The sequence below is a fragment of the Carassius carassius genome, chromosome 10 (genome assembly GCF_963082965.1).
Source record: "Carassius carassius chromosome 10, fCarCar2.1, whole genome shotgun sequence".
Lineage (NCBI taxonomy): Eukaryota > Metazoa > Chordata > Actinopteri > Cypriniformes > Cyprinidae > Carassius > Carassius carassius.
The window spans coordinates 14,562,236-14,580,676 of record NC_081764.1 but is presented as its reverse complement, the minus strand read 5'-3'; the positions used below and the strand labels follow the sequence as shown (position 1 = coordinate 14,580,676).

At 38.2% G+C, this 18,441-nt stretch overlaps 1 protein-coding gene across 1 annotated transcript in view; it reads right to left on the bottom strand.

Moving 5' to 3' along the window:
* Window positions 1-1,037: 1,037 nt before the first annotated feature.
* Window positions 1,038-18,441, bottom strand: part of LOC132151837 (inactive tyrosine-protein kinase transmembrane receptor ROR1-like) — a 142,289-nt gene continuing 124,885 nt past the window's right edge. The window contains exons 5-9 of the mRNA XM_059560251.1: window positions 7,932-8,059; window positions 6,928-7,245; window positions 6,589-6,834; window positions 5,606-5,814; window positions 1,038-2,669 (exon numbers count right to left, since the gene is read on the bottom strand). Coding sequence (XP_059416234.1) covers window positions 1,230-2,669; window positions 5,606-5,814; window positions 6,589-6,834; window positions 6,928-7,245; window positions 7,932-8,059 — 2,341 coding nt within the window. The 3' untranslated portion in view covers window positions 1,038-1,229. The remainder of the gene's footprint in view (window positions 2,670-5,605; window positions 5,815-6,588; window positions 6,835-6,927; window positions 7,246-7,931; window positions 8,060-18,441) is intronic.

Sequence of the window (18,441 nt, the reverse complement as noted above, 5' to 3'; positions counted from 1 at the left end):
AACATGTTGTATTCACTTAAGTTATAGTGAATAATATTTCCCACAGTTATAATGTATTATAAGTCTCATATCCTGCCACTGTTTAAGATCTGCACAATAACATAGTACATCTTATTAGTGTTTTTACTGTAAAATGACAAATACAAAGTCTTCATGAAAACATCCAAAAGGCTTTATATGTGGTCTTATTATTTAAAAGTGGTCTTGGTCTGCTTCAAGTAAACTAAAGTAGTTCACTTAAAGCAGATAAAGACCACTTATAAATACTACTACTACTACTACTATTTTTTAATAATAAGGTATCAGATCAGATGAATGTGTACACATTTGCTTTGAACTTCTTTGAATTTCTATTTTAATATCAGTATGGTTATTTTGATGGTACCCTTTAGACAACTGTTGATAAGTTACTTTGCAACTGAGCTTAAACTAGCTCACAGTAAACTTAACATTAACCTCACAGGAAAAAACCTCAACCACTCACAAGATGTAGTAAGATAATGCGCAGATCCTAAATAAACAATGCCAATATATGAGATAATCCATTATAAATTAAGTGGATTTTAAATGGTATTCATTGTGTGTTATAAATAATCATACTCTTAAAAGTTATAACAACAAATGCGTAATTATTATAATTGTTTTTATGATTATTTATGAGATGATGCAACATATTATACTTTTTTATGCATTAATTATAATGCCTCAAGAATACCTTTATACTTATACAGGCTTCATAGAAAGTGTTACCACATTTTTTTTTTTCATGTTAAGGCATCAGTGATATATTTTTGCAAAACTATTCCCTTAATTTGGGAACATCTGCTATAGGGTTGGATTTCAACGCAATATTAAAGCAATTTAACTGATTCAATAAGTCCAAAATGCAATGACGGGACAGAGACCAAGACATTCTGAAGCCTTCCAGGAAGTCATCGATGAGTGTAATAGTCTGGTGATAAACCCACAGCTCTGGCAAAAATAACAGAGAAAGAGCATGATTTTAAAGTTCTGGTTGAAAAAAAAAAAGGAGTCATACTAAGTTGAAAAATTGGCATGAACTTCACAGAGCATTTGTGAATATACAAGTTTCCTTAAAAACACAATTATTAAACAACATTAAAATAAAAATTTTCGCATTTTGTTCAGGCTATTTCATATTTACAAGGGAAAAAAATCATTAAAATATCAATAATTCAATAAACCAATATACAGTTCAACACATCTATTCACAAATCGGCAGTGATGAAGGATTCACTGTACATCAGTCTGTTAGTGTCAGCCAGCAGCGCTGCCTGACTTGGGTCTATTTGCATAGTCTTCTGTGTCATATGTCCAAAAACTGCCATTGGGCCACCTGACACTGCTGTCATGGGTGTCAGAGTGACACAATGAGAAAGCAAAGGTGTATTGGCGTCATGATTGGAGCCTGTGGAGGGGATGCTGGTCACATGACCCGTGCTGGTTGAGCCGCTGGCGCTGCTGGGCGACCGGCTCTTCGGAGGAGGGCAGTGCTGCACCACCTGTGGAGGGCCCTGAGTTGGAGCGAAATGGGCAGCAGGGAAGGCAGCATAGCCTGTTGGGATAGGGTATCCATTTACAGGTATAAAACGCTGGTTTAGAGGAATCTGTGCTGCCATGAAGCCTGCGATTTGTCCTGGTGGGAGGCTCTGCGGAGGTCCGTAGATGTATCCAGCATAGCGCGGGCTGCTGAGGTTGCTGACGGGGCTGGCGCTCAGAGAGGTAGTCTGGGTGGTGGCGTTGCCTCCTGATGGTGTGCTGGAGCTGGCGTGGGAGGACAGACCCTCCCAAGCACGTAGTCGGGCGTGGATGTCTTTGAATCTTGGTCTTCGAGCGGGACCCTCCTGCCAGCACTCGGTCATCAGCACGTACATACGAGGGGGGCAATCCTCCGGGCAGGGCAGCAGCTGCCTCTTCCGCAGCATCTCCATCACTTCCTGGTTGCTGAAACCATAATAGGGCTGCAGGCCGTAGCTGAAGATCTCCCACAGAACCACACCGAACGCCCAAATGTCAGAGTCTGTTGTGTACTTCCCGTAAAAGATGGCTTCTGGTGGCATCCAGCGAATAGGAAGGAGCGTTTTGGGCTGGACTCGGTAATAATCGGAGGTGTAGATTTCTCTTGACAAGCCAAGATCGGAAATCTTGATGTGAAGTTGCTCACCAACCAGAATGTTTCTTGCCGCAAGGTCTTTGTGGACGTAAAGATGGCTTGCTAGGTACTCCATCCCGGCTGCAACTTGAATGGCCAGGTGAAGAAAGTCTCCATGGTCGAGGCTGGATTTGACGGTACAGTCTTCGTCGCTACTGCAGCCCACATCTGAGTGTGGAGAGCGCATGATGAGAAACTCGTGGAGGTCCCCTTGAGCTAGAAACTCGAAGAGCATGCAGACGGGCTGCTCTTGGGTCACAACACCCAGGAGACAAACCACATTGGGATGATGAAGTTCTGCCAGGACAGATGCTTCCTGCTGGAAATCGCCCCACTGTTGTGCACTTGAGATGTCCTTCAGTGTTTTTATAGCCACTAGCTGAGCTTGCTCCATGCCTGGCAGGTACAGGTGGCCTTTGTAGATTTGACCAAAGTTGCTCTCGCCCAACTCCTCCATGAAGTGCACTGCAGACAGAGGAAGCTCTTTGGCTTTACTCTACAAAAGACAAGGAAATACAAAGGTAAGGCTGGGGTGGCACATTTTTTATTGCATATATGAGTCAACAATGTAGTAAAAGATTTGTGGTCAAGTAACATTATGTAAAACAAATAACATACTGTGCTATGCCTTATAATGTTGGACCTTATTATGTCACTGTTTACATTCCTACGCATTTGCACTTATGAAATTACTGTCATATTTAGGATATCACTGTCAATTGATGTTCTATATTATAATATATATAATTAATCACGATTAATTGTGAATAATCACATCCAAAATAAAAGTTTGTGTTTACATAATATATGTGTGTACTGTGTATATATAAATACACACAAATAGATGTATATATTTCAGAAATATTTATAATATATATGTATATTTATATTAATATGAATGTATATGAACATGCAAATATTTCTTAAATATATACATGTATGGAGTGTATTTATATACATATAAATATAAATATGCATAGTACTCACACATATATAATTTAAACACAATCTATTATTTTGGATGCGATTAATCGATTTGACAGCACTATTATATATATATATATATATATATATATATATATATATATATTAGGGGTGTAACGGTACGCAAAAATTTTAACAATTTATTTATACTTTTTAAAAAAAATACTTTTTAATAAAGTATATATAAAATAAAAAAAGAATAAGAAATAAAATACTGCTGCAAAGTTCTCCACTAAATAAAATACTCTCAGTCTCAAACCAATATCACATAATAAAATATAATGAAAAATATAAATAAATAACTATGATTACAGTGCAGCATTACCAATCCCAGCTTGTAGGCCTGCTCATATTTAATATATATATATATATATATATATATATATATTTTTCCTAGTTGTAGTGATGTTCACACTCGAGTGATGCCTTTTGAAAACCTTAGGGTGACACACTGGCATATTGCACCTGTCAAACATAGTCTATTTTGTCGTCAATACTGTTGACGGTGTCCTTTATCAGTAGGCTTTATATTTATGCTCAACATGAAGTATAGATATTGTTGTCATGAAGACAAGATCCTGGTCTGTCGGCGGGCTCCCTCTATGTCACCTACAGCAGCAGCGTGCCAGCACCGCGTCAGGCACGATTCTGGTGTGTAAAGACACAGAAAATGCGAAGCAGCCATCACGCAACTGACACGCAGCAGAAACGCCACGATCACGCCACGCAGCCAGTGTGTCACCGGCCTTAGAATCAGCTGCAGGGCGGGATTTGCGCTGAATGCGGAGACTTCCGCCACTTAATATTTTCGTTTGGAAACACGAAAATGTACTTATGTTCCGCGCACAAAATATTGCATTCGGTCATTCGGTACACACGTGCACCGTACCGAAAGCCCTGTACCGAAACGGTCCGGTACGAATACACATACCGTTACACCCCTAATATATATATATATATATATATATAAATATATATATATATATATATATATATATATATATATATATATATATATATACATACACATACATACATACATACACTCACACACACACACACACGGATGTACAATAAGTTCTCAGAAGTAGTTCTGAGAGTTGCGAAATGTCACATTACTAAAGGAATGTTAATAATAACATTATTTTTGTTATTAAAGGATAACATTAAGTAATAATTAGATAATGCCAAATGTACTTTATCAGTGGATGAAATATGCTTGAATTATTAAATGTTAAATTAAATTAATAATTAAATTATTACATTTGACTGAAAAGGTGTGGTATTATAGTCGTGCTCTAATACATTTTTGTCAGTTTAAATTTATGAAGAAGCTGTTGTAGCTTTGTTTTTAATCTTGCTCTGTTGCTGAAGAATAAGAAATGCTCCAACCTCAACCACTGACCACAGAAATGCATAAAACCTCTGTTTACTCTTAAAATATTCTCACTGTCTTATACATTTATGTATTTCGCAGAAGCTGTCTTACCACTTACATGACAGTCACTGTGACTCAATGTTGTTTTATCCTCTATAATAGTGATAGAGATGTATGTTATATGCATAATGTTGAGTGACTGGTATGGACAAGACTCTGGCTCATGAAACAGGAATTAAAAAAGGTCACAGCTACATTCAGCAGAGAAATTAACAGCGTTAAAATAAATCATAGGAGTCTCTTTCCTTGAAAGAAGCAGATGTTTTGTGTAAGCGTCAACTCATCCCGAGGCTAAAGATGTCTCATCCCTGTTTTAAGTGAATGGCGACCTTTGAATGACCTAAGTCTGAACTTTGGCCTGCGGCTGAGACTGCAGATGAGAGGTATCAAAGTGTTACAGATACAAACAGCACTTCAGGGAGCCAAAAGGTCTGATTAATACTGGAGCTAAATGGAAACTACCATCACCTCATCGAAATATCTGTTTGTAAAATGTCTCTCTAACCAGCAGCAACCAAGAAGAAAAAGCAAGGAAAAACCATTTTAAAGCAAAAATCTTATTAGAATCTGCTTTGAATGATCCAAATGGAATGATAACAATATGATTATATTTAAATTCCTCTTCAGGCTTGGAAGAGATTGCTTCCATATGCTCATCCCTCCTGTCATTTTGCCTCCTGTTTGTGCAGTGCCCTTAACCCAGGAATATACACTATTTCAAATGATATGAGAATACCCCAAAACTCCATTGGATAAAAAGTATAAAAATCTAAATTGGGACACCCACTGATAGCGCTGTTTATTTGCACACACGATCTGTTGTTTTAGCACCCAGTTCACTATCAGAAATGACTTACCGGTAATCATTTATTTCAGCACATTTAGCACCTGAATTTTGTGTAGTAAGAGAATAAAATGCAGGTTTTTGTGCTGAAATCCACTGATACAGTACACTGTGGTGTAGATGCACTTTCATAGTTGGTTATGATCTGTTAGTAGTAACATCTCACCTTTGGTTTGTATGCTGTGAGCATGGACATCTCCACATTCTGACCACGTACTGGTTTGGGCTGGCATGGGGCTGGTGGACGTGAGGCTTTCTGGTTGTTTCGACACACACAGATGAAGAAGAACAGCAGGGCGATGGCTAGCGGTATAGCAACGCTTGGTACCAGGATGTAGAGGATCCCCATACTGCTGCTGCCATGCTTGGGCAAATCTGGGGACAATCAATAGACAAATATATGAACTAAAAGCTTATGATAATTCTGTTATAACAACAATTTGCGGTCAAACTAAAGCAGTGCTCATTAAAAATATGTTTTGGAGTAAAATCTTTCACAGATTACCCAACTTTGGCTGTGTCCAGAATCAAATACTAGCATACTGCATACTGAAAAAAGTACTATATACTGCATGCAATTTTTTAAAAGAGCATGTACAATAGTTTTTTAATAATGCAGTTGTAGTTGTTATGATTTCAGAAATACTTTTGAATTTTTTTACCAGATTTTGTGTACAAATATTTAAACTTTTTACAGTCCAGTTAAATAATTAAACAAAAAAAGTTAAAAGTAAATCATATTTATTGTTCTCATCACACTTTCCCTTTGCTGTTATTGTTACTGTAAAAAATGTTTTTAGTAGATAAAATTAAGCTGAAATAAAATGTATATTATTAGAAAACTTAAAAAAATTAGAAATGCTGGCTTTGCAACTAACTAATAAAAGTTAATAAAAGTTATATTAAATGCAGTATAAAAATGTAATCAAATTATATTTTTAATAAATACTATAATAGTCTAGGCTTATAAATAATACTATAGTACATTTCATTGTGGGATATAGCCTTTAGCAAATTCAGTAGTTCTTACTGGTATTCTGTGCATAAAGAAAAGTCATATAGCATGCATACTGTATATTTTGAAAATAGTATGAGTGTAGTATGCTATTCTGAACATAGTCATATGTCAATATGAGTAGTGCATCTCACCACATGGAGGAATGTCGCAGAGCTCCATGCGCACACTCTCATCTAAGGTGAAGCACCAGGGAGCATCGTGCTTGTTGCCGGGGTTGCGACAGTAGGAATGTCCCCCGTTGAGCTCTGGGTAGCGCATAGCCAGGAAGGTGTGGCTGTGGGGATACTGCGAGTTCCACGGCTGACACTGATGACCAGATTTAGTCCCGCTGACTGTCCCGCGGTAGTCTGAACCACTGTTGTTATAACATTTGTGGCCTAAAATGGAAAAGAAGAGGAGAATTGATTTAGTATTTCAATAAAATAACATTTTGACAAGTCATTTTTTTAATAATTACACAAAATACTTACTTTTATTTATGGTCTCTGCTATTGGGATTCCTATTCTCATGCATTTAGCAGCCTCTGGACTGTCCAAAGCGGCCAGTTCTTCACAGTTGGGCAATTTGAGGCGCTTGAGGATGAGGGGGTTAGAACGAGCAATGATGTACTCTGTCTTACACAGGTCGTTCTCCAGAATCTCACACTCGTCTTTGCACAAGTCCCGGGGTTTGTCCATGCCAGAGCTGCGATCACATGTGGGGAAGGCAAAGTGGCACAAGGATGGGATAGCGAACTGGGAGCAGCGATCTGACAGGTGATTGGAGGTGCCTATCATGGTGAAAGCCGCTAAAAAACACAAAACAAAAAAAAACAGAAACAAGCCTTTACACAGGGGTTTCCTGCAGATTTGAAAGCAAGAATAAGCTATTATGGATTCCATTAAGCTACGTAATAATCTAGTTGTATTCGAGGGAAATGATACCTTACACACAAACAACAACGAGACAAAGTTCTGGTGAATTGTTGTGGTTTTGCAAGAAGCTGTGTGATTTAAAAACAAACTGACTGCTCACTCTTGAGAGAATAAACCACAGTGAATGCCTGTGTGGCTACAAATGTAAACTTCGTCAAAGAAAACAAAAAACTATTCAAATTTAAAACTGAAGCCAGGCTTAGTCCAATCCATATGTATATGATACCAAGATTTAGCCTTAAAAAAACCTTTAAACTCTCTCGGATTACATAACTTTTCCCTTGAAAAAAGGAAGGTGGGTGTTACTATAGTAAAGATATGATATCAGATTTAAATACCATGGCAGATATATAAGATGGTCCTGAATAATTACTATATTCACATAGCTCAAAGAATACCATGATAAATGTCCATTTATGACCATTATAAATGTCCAAAAACACAGTCTAGCTGGCAAAAGCTGTTTTCAAGCTTCGGCTGAAGTCTGTACAGCAGAGTTTTTTTGTAATGTCTTTTGTAAGGACTGAGGAGTGAATGTGTTTTTTTTTTAAAGGGCTACCTGTGATTTGGGTCTCAATCTCGCCCTGCATCTGCAGCGAGTCCACGAAGATACTCCTGTTTCCTATGAAGCGAGCGCACGCAATTCCTCTATATGGCTGGCAGAAACCTTCCTCTTCAAAATCCTCTCTAAAAACAAAACAAACATGAAATGTGCATGTTAATTATGGTAAACTCGGTTAGCAGGCCTTAAAAACAATATTCAGCCCAGATTCCCCCTACTCTGGCTTTTTTCACAGCATTGTAGTCTCTTTTTTGGCAGAGAGAATTCATTTACTGTTGTAACTTTGACTTTAACACTAGAGGGTAGTAAGCACCACTGTATCACACAAATACATACAGCTGCAACCCCACAGCACAAGCTTGGCATATTTAATCAATCTATACAATACAAATTCAACATCTGAAAAATACATTCAAATGGAATATAATACAAACCTGGATATATCATTTAATGCATTCAACATATCGTAAATAATAAAAAAAAGACGTTATGTTCTGTGTCTGCATGTCATACCCTGTAATTTAAACCATATGAACGGGTGGTTCTCGAAAAAGCGTATAGCATCCATATATACACTATGAGAAAAAAGCAAAGACTGAGTTACTGCTGGACTCCAGTGATTTGCAGTGCGGTAAACCAAAACAATTTGACTTTATAATATGTAAGACAAGAAATGAGAGAAAAACAATGATCAGGTTATAAACAGTTCAAATAAACAGACAAAATTTGAAAAAAACCCCCCAAAAAAACAAATAAAAAACAAAACCAAAAGTTGGGGGTGTTAATGAAAAGCAGGTGTTTGAAAGGTCACAGGTCAAAAGTCAAAGAACTGTCAAACTTTAATCCAGATATTAGCACTCAATCTGGACACGTTTGGAATGGAATACTAAATTATTTACTGAAGAGTCTACATTATATACTGTATACTGCACGCTATTCTTTAAAAATACTCAAACTAGAAGAATAAGTATTATTCTTTGGTCTTTTATATTGTTATACAGATGTTTTAAACAATATTACATTACATTTTTGCCAAACAACTTCATGCTGCAGTATTGATTATCTATCAACTTGGAAATAAAAATTATTTTGCCATTGTCAATTAAATATTGTCGATATATTCGTGGCAGTTTTGTCTAAATATATATACAACAGCGTTTAAAAGTTAGGGGTCTGTAAGATTTTTAAAATGTTTTTTAAAAGAAGATTTTTAATATCAGCAGTATGACGGAAAATGGTTGTGCTGCTTAATATATTTTTTTGCAGAAACCTTGATGCATGTTTTAGGATTCTTGAATAAAAAAAACAATGTAAAAGTCTTTACTGTCACTTTTGATCAATTTAATGCATCCTTGCTGAATAAGAGTATATTTTCTTTTTCATACTGACTCCAAACTTGTCCAAACTCCAAACTTACTCAATGGTATTATTGTATTCATTTATATTATGCAATGGAATATATCAAAGTACCATGGCATTACAATTTGACACCATCCCCATGCTAACCCTACAGTTCTGTTTTGTAAGGGTGAAACAGTTTTGTTCAAAATTTGTCCTGTCAAGTATTATGTAAAAACAGTTCAATCTAAACTTTAGTGTGCTCATTCAGGCCAGCTCAAGAATCCAGCACAGTGACAGACACTGGAAAAGTTTCACAGCTCGCCAGCATGTGCGTCACATAAGAATGCATTGGTAACTGTGGCCACCCACAGAAAGCTTAATGACAAGGAGGAACAGTTGTTGTGGAGAATTACAACCTATTTTTGCATAATATATATTTTTTTCAACTTTCTCTACCCCTTGCATTCTCTCTTGCTGTCTTAGACACGCACATATACATGAACACACTCCAGTTCATCAGTCTGTATGTGTTTCTTACGAAGCCTGTGGTTTGTATAAACAGAAGGAAGTCCAGGGCATTTCTTTACTCATCAGAGCCAACTGAAAATGAGTGATAATTAAAGAAAAAGTATGAGCAAACTGTGTTAACTGACCGGTGACAGTGATGTAACAAGATAAAGTTCTGCACACACAAAACATGACATGCTTTTCAACATGCTCTTCAGATCAAGCACATTTTGGAATTCCTGCAGGACGCTTAAAGTCTCCTGTTAAACCTATTGAGTCGAGACAGGAAGGAGTGAGGAGTCTAAAATTCTCCCCTGTGCGCTGAGTAGCACAGAAATCAACCTGAGAGAGATGCACATTAAATATTACCAAGATTGATGTTTCATCGTTTCTGAGTGTCCTATTCTTCAGAGTGTGTATAGTCAAAACCATCCACCAACAGTTATACAAAGGGGCCCAACATTTTGAGACCACAGATGACTATTATTTTGTATTCTTTATTAGTTCTTAATTAATTTATTAAACATAATGTAATAAATTGTATTTATTCAAAAAAAAAAAAATTATAAAGAAAGAATTAAACTAATTTGAAAGTTTCTTTTTATTTGGAATTGTCCCTTTTGTTTTATTGACTATATTAATATAAACCCATTTCCACCATCTAAGAAAAAACGGGATACTTCAGAAAACTTTGTGTCATCAGTGTTACTGAACATGCCCTGGAGTCTAATAAATGTATCAGGATATTCCCATACGGAAACAATCTCCAATCGGCCTGGCCTAAAGCCTACTCCATCTTTTTAGCCACTCTGCCTCCTCCTATATCCACTAAGGAGTCAAAAACTCCTCCTAAAGATGTTTCCAACACTTTTTTAATAAAATGTTTTTTTCCATATGTTGCTCTGCTTAAAATTTAGTTAAGCAGCAGAAAGGTTGATCACTATTGACTGTGAGATACTCAATTTGGAATGCAGAAATGTGATTTTGAATTGATTGAAATAAGCAGATCTGACTCCTGACGACTGATTTTATGAACAGATATTTCCACTTAGTACATTAAAAGATCAAGAGACTCACTGGCCTACATTAAGAAAACTAATTGTAGATAGGCTCACTTGAAGGGCTCCCACGCTCACGGAAAACATGTGATTTCCATTTCTGGAAACATCATGGAAATTATTAAGATATTAAAGTAGAGTAAAACTGGTCCACAATCAGTTTGATTCATATCATCAGTCTGTCCACTGACTCAACAAAGATTGGTTATTTATTTATTTGTATATTTTTGGACTGATATACAAATTACATACAAATTATCTTTCTTTTTTACTGACATACAAATTATAGTTATTCACCATATAAGATATTGATGAGTTTCTTCATCAGAACAGATTTGGAGAAATGTAGCATTACGTCATTTGCTCACCATGGATCTTCTGTCAAAGGGTAGAGTTAGACTGAGAATTTTTAAAGTTAAAACACCTTAATCATGGATTTGTTTCTTACAAACACATAGTTTTTTGCTTCACAAGTCATAAATTGATGGACTTAAGTTGTGTGGATTACTTGTGGTTTACAGGGATGTTTGTAACAGCTGTTTGGACTCATTCTGACGGCATCCATTCTCTGTAGACATGCAATGCTAAATCTGTTCTGATGAAGAAACAAACTCTTCTACATGCAGAATGCTCTGAGGGGGTGAGTACAAGTGCATCTCAATCAATTAGAATGTCGTGGAAAAGTTCATTTATTTCAGTAATTCAATTCAATATATTAAAACAAACCAATGGCTCGGCATCGGTGCTGCACGAACCTATGGCAGCGAAGCCCGCCAAAGCCCGCCAAAAAGGGGCGGGGAATCATTAAACTTTTGAGGCTGGTTATTGGTCACCTGTGGTATTGATTTAGTATCGATACTGAGGTATTAGATTCTGGTATCGTACCGAAGCCAAAATTGTGGTATCGAGCCATCCCTAATCCAACCTCTGTCCATCCGGGTCTCACAATGGCAAGCCATTCCCGGGGTATCAGATTGGGTCATGGGAATAATAAAACACGGCTATTCCCCCGCTTTCGCGGGGTGGTCATCACTTCGGTGCACAACGAGAACGCTCACGTTCTTCGTGCCGAAGTAGAAAATCTGCTGGTGAAGGGAGCTATAGAAATCATTCACCCAGCACACCGCGACTCAGGGTTTTACAGCCGTTACTTTCTAGTTCCCAGGAAGGATGGCGGGCTGCGCCCCATCCTCGAATTAAGACATCTGAACCGTGCCATCATGAGATGGCGCTTCAGAATGATCACGTTGAAACAAATCCTCTCACAAATACGCTCAGGGGATTGGTTCTTTTAGCTGGATCTGAAAGACGCTTACTTTCACATCCAGATAGCCCCCCGTCACAGGCCGTTCTTGAGATTTGCCTTCGAGGGTGTGGCTTACCAATACAAGGTCTCTTTCAAAATAGGTGCTTCTCGCCCCCTAAAAACATTCCAGAAGTTGCTGGGCCTTATGGCAGCAGCATTACCGGTGTTGGAGCTCGGGCTGCTATGTATGCACCCCCTCCAATATTGGCTGAAACCACGTGTTCCACCTCATGCGTGGTGTCACAGACGCCTGAATATCAAGGTGAGTCAGGACTGCATTTCGGCCCTGACCCCTTGGAGGAACATGCAATGGATGGAACAGGGTGCCCCACTTGGTATGGTTTTCAGAAGGAAAGTGTTCTCCACAGACGCGTCCAACAAAGGTTGGGGTGCGCTGTGCGAAGGGAAACCCGCTTTCGGCCGATGGTTGAAAGAGGAGAGCAGGCTGAACTTCTGCACCTTTGGTCACTCGACGGGAACCCACGGGACTCCCTGAGCATGTGCTAAACACAATTTCACAGGCTAGAGCTCCGTCTACACGATGCCTCTATGCCTCCAAATGGTCAGTGTTCTCCACATGGTGCTCAGACCACGGTGAAAACCCGACCTCCTGTGACGTATCAGTGATACTGTCATTTTTACAAGAGCTCTTGGAGAAGGGACGATCCCCCTCCACGCTCAAGGTCTACGTAGCAACTATAGCGGCATCACACGCCCTTATAGCAGGCCAGTCAGTCAGAAACGACTTAGTTGTCTGATTTATGAGAGGTGCCAGAAGGCTTCATCCGCCTTGCCCTCCCACTGTCCCTTCATGGGACCTGACCACGGTACTGAGAGCCCTAAAGAGGGCCCCCTTTGAACCGCTACAGTCCATAGGCCTTAAGGCCCTGTCGCTAAAGACTGCTCTGCTGTTGGCACTAGCGTCTGTTAAGTGTGTGGGCGATTTGCAAGCACTCTCGATAAGCCCTAATTGCCTAGAATTCAGGCCTAACGACTCGAAGGACGTCCTGAAACCAAGGCATGGCTATGTACCAAAGGTGCTCTCCACACCTTTTAGAGCACAAGTGGTCACTCTCTCTGCATTACAAAACACAGAGGACGATCGAGAGCTGAATCCACTTTGCCCAGTGAGGGCTCTAAAAGTCTACATAGAGCCTTTCCGAGCCGATAAGGCGATCAGAGCAGCTCTTCATATGCTTTGTAAACCGCGCCAGAGGGTTACCGGTCTCAAAGCAAAGGCTTTCAAAGTGGATTGTGGATGCAATCCAGCTAGCCTACTCTTCTTTGGGCCTGCAAAGCCCAATTGGAGTAAGAGCCCATTCAACGAGAGCAGTTTCTTCGTCCTGGGCATGGTCTAGTGGTGTGACTATCGCAGAAATTTGTGCGGCGGCTGGTTGGAACTTGCCGTCGACATTTGCTAGATTTTATAATCTAGACGTCCTGGCACTTCATGCTAGGGTACTTTCTGTGTAAAGGTCACCTTTTTGTTCCTCATTTGCATGCTCTTGGCCATTCTTTGCCCAAGACTCAAACTCTGCTCGTATGCAATCGGTCCCTTTGGTACTGAGGCGATACGAACACGGGATGATCAGGCTAGGCCACACTAACCTCATTGAGCTTATTCTGCTCCTAGTTGCTATTGTCATATCTTGGTATCACAGATCAAGTATGATTGCGTTGGTCGTCCCCCCTTCTTAGCATAGCGTGATTGAACTGGGTTCCCATAAGCGTCTTCGACGCAGTACGAGTGAAGTATTAAGAGGGAACGTACTCGATAACTAACGTAACCTCCATTCCCTGAAATACGGGAATGAGTACTGCGTTCCTTGCCATGCTAAAAGGCTGCACGACTCAGTCGTCGCTTCAGTCGAAGGAACCTGAATTCCTGTGGCGAAGCGGCTAATATATAGCCAGATTCTCCGCCCATTTTAGCGGGCTTTGGCGGGCTTCGCTGCCATAGGTTCGTGCAGCACCGCTGCCAAGCCATTGGTTTGTTTTAATAACACTGCACGAACCAATGGCGTGCAGTTTTTACTGCGCGATTGAATAAGGCTTCAGTTCAGGAGAAAAAATGAGTTTTTCCCATAAGCGTCTTTGACGCAGTACTAGTTCCCCTATTTCAGGGAACCGAGGTTACGTTAGTAACCGAGTACGTTTTCCATGACTAAAGGATTCTTGTTCTTATTTTCTGTTAACATCCAAATTCATGTCATATTTTATGTGCTCATGTTTATAACACTCAATATTTTCATCTCAGATACTTTGTGTACCATGATAGCAATGATGGTGTTTGAATCTCAGTTCTCAGTGACTGTGAGCATGAATATGAACATAAATGTTAATGTCCATATCATAGTGCTGTTTTGATGAAACACATTCCAAAACATCTTTGTTTGTTGCTACAAGTATGAGGGCATTCCAGAGTAGAGTTTGTGAAGATGGGCAAATTGCCTGAATCTGTAAAATATACCTTTTTCATTGGATATGTATCTACACACAAAATCTTTGAGGCTTTTGAGACTGCTCTTTATGCCAGATGTAAAACACATATTTGAATTTAGATTTTTGAAAAAGAGAAGATACAATTCAGTCAGGTTTACTCCTCAGTTAAAGTTTGAACCGGGTCAGTGGCAGTATATGTAACAATAGGTGGGGTGGGGGTACATGGGTAACAGTGGACAGGATTGTCCCTGATACAGGGAGGCCTGTGTTCCGTGACTGCACCTCAAGAGGAAGGGAAAGACAGCCACTGAGGGACTCTCATTAGGAGCCGTGAAGAAAAAGAGGAAAGAATCCTTAGGTTACACTACCACAGTAGCAGCCTCTATTACAGAAGCAAAGGGCACAGCCCTGTGACTCCTGAGATCTCCCAAAAAAAGAGAAATGGGGCATGCATACTACAGTCAAAGAATAGACACGTGATCTGAGCAGAGGTTGAACAAAATCATAATGCTTGTCTTGACAATGTATTATTGTAAAGAAATCAGTATGTAATTCATGTAAGTTGACAGAAACTCCTGTATAATAATAATAATGTTAATATTTGTACTTGAACTTGATCCTTTATAATAATATTATTGACATTACTGTTTATTTAAAAAAATATTATTAAATTATTTTATTATTTAATGATTATTAATTAACAATAAGAGAAAAAGAGAAAACTGCTCAAAACAATGACTTAAAACAAGTTAGTTCACAATAATATTAATATAACAATTTATTATCCTTATACAAAATATATAATTACTGACTGCTCTTATTAAAAAAAAAACAAAAAAACCCGGAATAACTTAAAACTGACATTGAGGAAATTATTTAATTGAAAAATATCTGAAGGTCCATGCCATTTCATCTTTTATTTAATTGTTTACACACACACACACACACACATACATATATATAAAACTTGTTAAATAGTATGTGTACAAATAAATTACATTAGCCTTTTCATATAACAATGTATCAAAATTAGCATCAAGAACCATGAAATGTCACTGGTATTTTCTTGTTATCCTGACAGCTCCACATCCATCAACATCTGACAAAAGACTGATTAAATCTGCAATTATATATATAATATATATTAAGAAACATCCCCTGAGAGCAAATAATCTGGAGACTGGCTGTATGGGTGTATTATAACCCCCATAGACGATTTGCTTATACAATGTGCCGTTGAGTGATTTGCTAAACAAAAGAGGGCCGAAAGGTCAAGCTGTTAGGAGCCCATTAGGACGAGAGGTGACAACATACATGGAGAAAAATAGTCCATGTTTGTTTTTCTATTCACTGAACCACAATGTTTACTGATCATTCAATAACAAACAGAACTGACCAGCTGAGGTGTCAAAAAACAAGTGATTAGTCGTAGTAAACAAAAAGTGAATTGTGCCAACTGATAGAGCTGTTTACTTGCACATGCTGGTCTGCATTGCATCTGAAACACTAAAGCAATCATGCTAACTAGATAACGGTGCAAACACACCCACAAAATTAGTAAACGGTTTGCATGCCATAGTTCTCCATCTTGTAAAGCTTCTGAGAACTTTGCTTTGATGAATATAGCAGGATACCACAATATTGATCAAAATGAATGTTGTTCTCCTTCCTGTAGTGAATTACTTCTGTCATGATCAATATACAAATGGCAAATAAGCATCTCTTATAATTTGCATGGGTGATAACAGCTCAACAATTAATTTACTACACACACACACACACACACACACACACACACACACACACACACACATATATATATATGAAATAAATATATATATAAAATAAAACTTAACTGAAAATGTACTTACCATAAGCCACCCCAGATGTAGATGAGCTTGTTTCTTCATCAGAACAGATTTGCAGAAATTTAGCATTACATTACTTGCTCATCAATGGATCATCTGCTGTTTTAACAGCTGATAAAAACATCACAATAATCCACAAGACTCTTGTTTATCAATGAACGACTTGTGAACTGAAAAGCTGCTGTTTGCAATAAATACATAATTACGGGATTTTAACATTCCACGTCACTTCTGGCCAAAATATCAGTCCATAATCCATAATAACCAGTGAAAAACTCTTTCCCCTGTTGTCCTCTCATATCAAAACCCTCCAACATACTTGCCCACAAACGTTGCTTGATCTGTGCATATTTCTCTCCTGATTCAGACGAGACATCTTTTTCATTGGAGAAAGCAATATTTAGCTGGAAGCAATGGTTTGTCGTTCAAAAGTTCAAATTATGGTTTGTTTATCATGCAAAACTGATGATTTTTGCATCACAAGAAATCAGCTGATAGACTAGACTCATGCTTTTATCAGCTGTTTGGACTCTCGTTCTGACGGCACTCATTCACTGAAGTGGATCCATTGGTGAGCAAGTGTTGTTATCCTACATTTCTCCAGATCTGTTCCAGTAAAGAAGCAAACACAACTACATCTTTGATGGCCTGAGGATGAGTACATCTTCAGCTATTTAAATTTTGGGGTGAACTATTCCCTTAAATTACATTAAATTGTGTTACTATTGAAGTGCTAAAATGGTTAATCTGTGGTGCTCAGTGAATAAGACAGGGTTTTTTGCTGAATACTAGGTGGCACAACTCTGATTTCACACTCATTGTGTGCGTGTGTGTGTTTGAATAGATGTGGGTGTGTATGTATCCGCTAGTGTGAAAGTTATAAACCTGAATCCTGATGACTGTGAATCTACATTCGTCTGCCAAAAAAGCACCTGAAGTTCATGCTGTGATCAGTGTTGGCTGAAAGAATTGGCACAGCACAACTAAACGGACAACATGACTCATAAATCACTAAGCAAAGTAAAGAACAACCTTTATCCGAGAAAGCTTCTCCACCATGTTTTGATATGTGCTTGCGATTTGTCACACCTTATGATTAACAAAGCCAAAGTGTAAAGATCATAATACAAACACGGATGTTTAAATGACAAAAACATGCATGCTTAACACAGCCAGTGTGTAATTATAGAGAGTGGGGAACCTTGAGTAATTATGCATTAATCAAAAATTACATCCAGGTGTAGAAAAAAAAAAAAACTCCATGTAAGCCAGGGAATATATCAATAAATAGACTCACTGTACACAACTGTCTCTGCTTTCCTTAAGCATGACCTACTTACCTTGTCCATATCAACAGAACAAATCATTATACATTATATATATAATTAAACTATCTTCACTAAGACATTATTTTATAACTTTAGCATATCCAAAGCTGTAAAACACATTAAAACTGAAAGGAACTTGCGCTACAGGTAAGGGGTTATCCATTTGAGAGGGGCCCTGGGAATAAAGTCCATGCTCTCCCAATAAAAGCAAATTTACTGGCCCCATGTCCCTCTAAAAGAAATGGGAATAAGGCATAATTAATTCCCTTAGTGAAAAGAAGAGAGAAGCTTTCATTCATATTTACAGTTGTGTGTCCAAATGTGTGTCCGTTATAGCTCAAACGGATAAAAATCAGAAGCCTTTGGCTGCCAGACTTTGTTCGGGGAAAAAATTTAGGAGAGAGTGCAGGGCAGAGAGTTAATATAAAAAGGAAAGTCAGAAGACTGTGTGAGAATGAGAGAGAGAGAGAGAGAGAGAGAGAGAGAGAGACTGGGGATATTCTGAATACATATTATAAAGTATAAAACACCATACTAGTACATACTAGTAATACATAAGTACTAGTTCAAAATTTATATACTATAAAAGTGTCTATTACATGATAGGATGAATAATATTTAGAAAATGACATCATAAATAGAGGGAAAAGACATGAA